General features: G+C 45.5%; 2 protein-coding genes across 2 annotated transcripts; both read right to left on the bottom strand.

Annotated features, from left to right (window-relative positions):
- FOBCDRAFT_165242 (Aldehyde/histidinol dehydrogenase) lies at positions 1-1772 on the bottom strand. Its single transcript, XM_054706258.2, has 3 exons — positions 1217-1772; positions 759-1152; positions 1-695 (listed from the first exon to the last, which is right to left on the bottom strand). Exons 1-3 carry the CDS (start codon positions 1744-1746, stop codon positions 105-107), a joined length of 1515 nt encoding a protein of 504 aa, XP_054562233.1. The 5' UTR covers positions 1747-1772; the 3' UTR covers positions 1-104.
- A 2325-nt stretch (positions 1773-4097) lies between these two features.
- Positions 4098-5530, bottom strand: FOBCDRAFT_242164 (major facilitator superfamily domain-containing protein; the record flags this gene model as incomplete). The annotated part of the gene is made up of 2 exons (XM_054706257.1): positions 4098-4933; positions 4984-5530. 2 exons carry the CDS (start codon positions 5528-5530, stop codon positions 4098-4100), a joined length of 1383 nt encoding a protein of 460 aa, XP_054562232.1.
- Positions 5531-6000: the final 470 nt, after the last annotated feature.

Below are 6000 nucleotides of genomic sequence, written 5' to 3'. Positions count from 1 at the left end.
TCAGAAGGTCCGCTGTTACAGACACAAATCGTAATACGCAGGATAATAACACAGGACACTAACAGCGACACTCTGGAACATTGAGACACTGAACTCTAAAAATATCAATCCATCCAAGTAACCGACTTGAAGTAAAGAAACTCGTCCAATCCCTGGTAACCGTTAAAACGGCCAAATCCACTATCCTTCACACCTCCGTGGGGGAGAGAGTATTCATCATGCACCGTCATAGAATTAATGTGTACGGCCCCTGACTCCAAGCCATCGGCCAGCTGGAATGCCACCCTCAAGTCCTTCGAGAAAATGGCAGCCGCTAAGCCGTATTCCGTGTCATTCGCTAATTCTAAGGCTTCCTTTTCTGTCTTGAAAGTGAAGAGAGACACACTGGGGCCGAACGACTCTGTTGCGTATAGGTCCATGTCCTTTTTGATATTGCCAAGGACCACAGGTCTCATTTTTGTATCTGTCTCATAAGCATGCTTATCCTCAAAAATCTTTAGTGGTTGTGCGCCTTTGGATATAGCGTCTTGAATGAGGCCCTGGTGACGAGTGGCTGAGGCTGCAGTCACGACGGCAGGTGTGTCATCCGCGGCACCGAAAAGCTTTCTAATTGCTTCACCAAGACGTTCCTGGAACTCAGATGAGATAGATTCGTCAACCAGGATACGCTCCGTGGACATGCAGATTTGGCCAGCCTATATAAGTCCTTGTCACTAAAATCTTCTGAGTCATACACTTGGGGGTTGAGAGTCACATACATTGAGGAACGCTCCTCGGGCGCAGTGAAGAGCAGCTTGGTCTAGATCGGCGTCTTTGAGTACAATCGCACTCGCCTTTCCGCCAAGTTCCATAAGAACAGGCTTCAGATGTTTCCCTGCGAGAGAGGATATAATTTTCCCAACCCTGGTACTGCCTGTAAAATTAATCTTCTTAACATGCGGGTGCGAAACCAGGGTATTTATGGTACTAGCCGCCTCGGTAGGTGAATGAAATATCAAGTTCAGGCACCCGTCTGGCAAGCCGGCCTCTCGCAAGACATCGGCGATCGCCCAATAACAACGGGGTGTAAACTCAGAGCCTTTCAGAACAGTAGTGTTTCCAGCAGCCAAGGCAAAAAGAACAGATCGAAGTCCAAGATGAAAAGGGGAATTCCTTGTAACGGTAGACATTAGCAGGGCTACTAAGCCACGGCATGACTCCCCAAGATTTATCTTACCAAGGTGCAATTCCCAGAACGACTCCATAAGGTTTTTTTTGCACTAGAGCTTTCATACCTTCATGGATTGACTCCGGTGCAAACGCTTGCACAGCCCCAGCTATCCTACCAGCTGTGTCCTTCAACCCTTCAATTGTCAGCCCAAGAACGAAGTCTTGGTAAAATTTATTGGCGCCTAGCTCGTGATGCATATATCCGCCGAGCTCTTCACGCCTTTTTTCCATTATCTCAGCGGCTTTGAGAAATATATCGCGTCGATAGGAAACTTTGGTTCGAGACCAGTCGCGGAAGGTGTCGTGGGCATTTTGCACAGCTTCCTGCACCTGATGCTTGCTGGCACAAGAGAAAGACCATACTTCTTTACCAGTCAAAGGGCTGATAACGGGGAAAGATTCAGAACCATGCACCTGCTGGCCATTGATTATGAGCGGAATCGTAGGCTGGGTCGCTGTGCTTCCATATCGTCTATAAAGCGATAGGGAATGGCGGCTTGAAAGGGCAGCTGCCCGTTTGATGGATGTTGTCAGCATTGAAACTAAGTTCTAAAATATTATAGAGGGTAAACGCGAGGTTAGGATCTGATGTGAGACGTATCTATGTAGAATATTTGTATGTATATGATGGATGAGTAGCGATAACTAGAAATTTTGGGGACGCCATTTCACGCCTCTGTGCAGACCCATTATTCCGTTGGATTGTGCTAGCTTCCGTCGGAATGTGTTAGTTTCCATCGGAATGTGCCAGCTTCCGACATTCAGTTGCAACTCACTTCCGAAGCTACGGGAACCTCGGATTTGAGATGGAAGCAATGGAACTCGCCAACGGAAAGATTCCTAAGGTCTCATTGACTTTCCCAGGTTAGGTGTTATCGAGTTGCACTATACAGGAAGGGCCACAAAGTTCCGTCTAGAAACTAAGGGAGGAGCCAATATGCCTATGGGTATCTGTAGTTCTAACAATTCCACGGGTCCAGTGAAAATGACGAAACGCAGTGCGGCTGTTCCTTTATTGCATGCTATAGTGTATAAGTCAAGATAATATAGAGCCTGATATATATTAAAGTTATACTTCAATGCAACTTTTAATTTACCTTCAGGCAAAATAACAAGCCGGTTAAGCCTATTAACAACTCGAAGTGAATTTACCCCTTAAGATCATTTAAACCCCTAGACAAAAGAAATGGCACTATTAAACTGTGGAGGGCAAGATTATTGGAACAAAAGGGTTAAAATAGCTAGAAGCAGTCTTCATTAGGATCCCTAATATATAAACTATTTGAAAGCTAAATTACAGTATTACAATTGTGATGTTTGGGTATCATACGGGATAAACTAGTCCGTTCTAGGTTTATGTTGGTAGGATGGTAGGATATAATCTAAGTGTAGCGTAACGTCATGTCTCTTAATAGTCAATAGAGCTGGTGTGGCGTATTGATGTAAAAATGTTTTATTAACAGCTGGTGAGATAAGTTCTATGAAAGTCCTGATGAATGTTGTCTATATACCTGTTGGGCGACTCGAGTCGTGAGTCGTCGTGATGTCAGGCTCTGTACGAAGGCTCACGGTTTGTAGTGGGTCAAGGCGTGAGCCACTACATAGTTGGTGAAAGTGTGATGGGGGTATACCCGGCGTAACGGCTGAGATCGTAACAACAAAAAGTTCAAAGTTTAGGGAAATAATTTTAATATAGTTATTAGGATCAAGGCTATATGTTATAAGTAGCCATTTTATGTATCCTCTTAATAAGTCTAAGTAAATTTACCCTTTAAGACTAGTTCAATCCTCATGTAGACAGAATGGTACTATCAAACAAAGGTAGCCGAAAAGTGCATCACATGACCTATCGGCCATCTGTCAACGACACTAGGCCTGGTTAGGAAAACACAACAAGCAGACGCTTCTTTGAGGGAGGGAGGGGAGAGTCCCAAAGTAAAAGTACAATCAAGGACACTAAGGCGCATGCGATCCGTTGAACAATATCAATTCCTACAGTGGCTGCTACATATAACGATGAGATGAACCATGTCGATTGTAGAGACCAGATGAGGGCATATTAAGACTATGATCATCCTATCCGCCGCGGCGCTTGGCAGGCTCTAATTTGGATCCTCTTACTCTATATGGTCCTTGTGAATAGTTATCTGCTATAACGCCACAGACAGCCTAACTAGAGACAATACACGAGCCAACAGGAGTGGCGCTGACGTATCTATAACGTCCTGTTCAAGGGGTTCCATGGGGAAAATGTCGCACTGAGCGTGCTTTAAGGGTTAAAGTAAATGTGTTGAGCAGCAGCAAATGTGTTGATTGATTGTTTTTTTTCTTCTTCTTTTCTTGTGTAGGGTATTCCATCACGCAGAGTTACTTAAAACACATAGCTAGATTACTAATACAGTTGTTTCCCGAGGCCGTGAAGATCATGTCTACCCTGCGACAGAAAGTCAACCAAGGCAGATGTTTCGGACTGGAGACGAATCTACGCCTATGGCATACCATAAACTTATCTGAAAGAGGGGAAAGCTGATTGCGTTGCTTGTCAGGGTCACCGGGTAGGGGCAGTCAAGGTCAGGAAGTTTAAAGAAGCCTTTGGCGCCCGTCATCAATAATAAGGAGCAGTGTGATGTCGCGATTTATAACTCAAAGTATTGTCGGGATATCTATTGTGGGCTAATTTAGATGGAGAATAATATACCTTTTCTTCTCGCATTTTTAGTTGGGAAGACATCCCTGGACTGACCTGGCGGGAGCCTTTCGATAATTGAGGAGATACGATTTCCTTCAAATACCCTTTAAAAGCTGGGGCGGATGTTGGGCTCGGTACGGCCGGGAGGTTTTCCATAGCTCGTGGGATAGACATACTTTCCAAGGATTCATCAATACATTTAAAAAACAACAGCAAGCTTAAAGCCGGTGCTATAGAGTCTTGCTGCAAGGATAAACGTGGTGCCAGCCAGACAAAGTACGCCAGCAAAAACCTTAACACCCGTCCACCCACCAGCACCATCAATGATTGCACCACTGATAGGGCTCGTTGTAAGACCACCGATGGAGGAGACGGAATAAAGAACGCCCGTACGGAAGCCGATTTCAGACATGGGCGAAATCTGCGCAATCAAAGGGGAGATAAGTGAGACATAGGCGCCAGAACAGAGGCCAAAAAGCGCAGCAAACGCGACAATTCCGCCTGTGGTGGTACAAGGAATCCAAAGAGCAAGGATCCAAATTGAAGTAAGATAGCATACAATGGTGAAAGTATTGTAGCAACCAATGCGATCCCCTGCGAAGCCGGATAGGATACGCCCAAAGAGACTTCCTGCGTTGAGTATAGGGACAAGATACTCGGTAATAGATGCGTCTATCCCGATCTCGAGTGCTTGGACAGGCAGATAGGTAATTGGAACGTAGATTCCAAAAGTAAAGCAGAAGAAGCCTAGAAGGCATAAGACAAACCCCGGCTCCTTGAATAGCTGCTTTATTTGATTGTGGCTAAATTTGGCGGGTTGAGGTCTCCGGTAGGCACGCACCGTTAGATTAGCAATGATGAGGAGGCTGAGGATGAGAAAGGCGCAGATACGCATGGTCCAGCTGTAGCCAATGTCTTTGATGAGGCGAGCAACCATGATTGGGAAGATGATGCCACCCAGACTTGAGCCTGTGGCCATAAGGCCGAAAGCAGTTCCGGTCTTTGTGGTGAACCAACCGTGGATAACGTTTAAAGCTAAGAATGTCTTAGTCTTTGTTAAAAGTGAAGGTAAATATTATTCTTACCAGGTTGAAAAATGGCAGCAACGCCAATAGCAGAACAGATACCCTGGCTAAGTAGAATTTGATAATACTTAGTAGCGAGGGATGTCATCATTAGGCCGAAAACATGAAGAAGTGATCCCCCAAAGACCAGATACCGAGGACCATAAGAATCATACAATTTGCCGACAATAGGCCCCATGGCCATCATGAAAAAGATCTGAAGCGAGGGAATCCAGGAGATAGTACTTGGTGAGTAGTTGGGGAGTAGTTCATTCTGATAATATTCCTGAAATGCTCCGACACTATTGATCCAACCAAAGCTGCAGAATGAGGCACACCATGCTCCTAAAACGACGAGCCAGGCGACGCCGCCGTTAGGGGGGTCTGGTTGCTGCAAGGCCAGGGGAAGAGTTGCCTCGAGCTCCGGCTCTCTGCCCGCGTTCTCCGCTGCATTAGGCTCAACGACTTTGGTCTTCTTGGCCATAGCACCCTCCGCCTGTTGGAGAGTCATGCCTGTTACCTGTGAAGTCAGGGATGACGTTACTAGATCGTCGCTATGTGTTGACATGTTACCGTGTGAATTCAGAGAATGGACACTTTGAGCAATGAAATGAAAGGGTCTTCTAGTTGAAGTCGACTTGATGGTGAACGGTGATGTGAGGGAATTTCTTTCTTTTTTTTTTCTTTGATACTTGGGGGGCGCCAGGGTCTTATGTACACTGTCATATGAACCACAGAAATCATGGGGTAAATGAACCCTCAAGAAATGAATGTCACGGCTTTAATACGATGATCGCCGAAATTAAACTTTCGGCCGTGTACTCATAAGACTCGGGATTCTCGGCACATAGAAGACGCAGTTGCAATATCTTCCTTAGCTGGTCACCACTAATCTTTGCACTTCGCCAATTGACCGCCTTGTATGTAATTATAGGTAATCGTGCAGGTATACTTCCTTAGACGGGATCAATGTGGAGGAATCATAAATATCTTAGCGTACCTACTGGCCCTATGAGATTTGTTCTCTCGGGCGTAATA

The sequence above is a fragment of the Fusarium oxysporum genome, chromosome VII (genome assembly GCF_013085055.1).
Source record: "Fusarium oxysporum Fo47 chromosome VII, complete sequence".
Taxonomy (NCBI): domain Eukaryota; kingdom Fungi; phylum Ascomycota; class Sordariomycetes; order Hypocreales; family Nectriaceae; genus Fusarium; species Fusarium oxysporum.
Note: the sequence above shows the minus strand (reverse complement) of the source record. Positions and strands in the feature narration are given on the sequence as shown.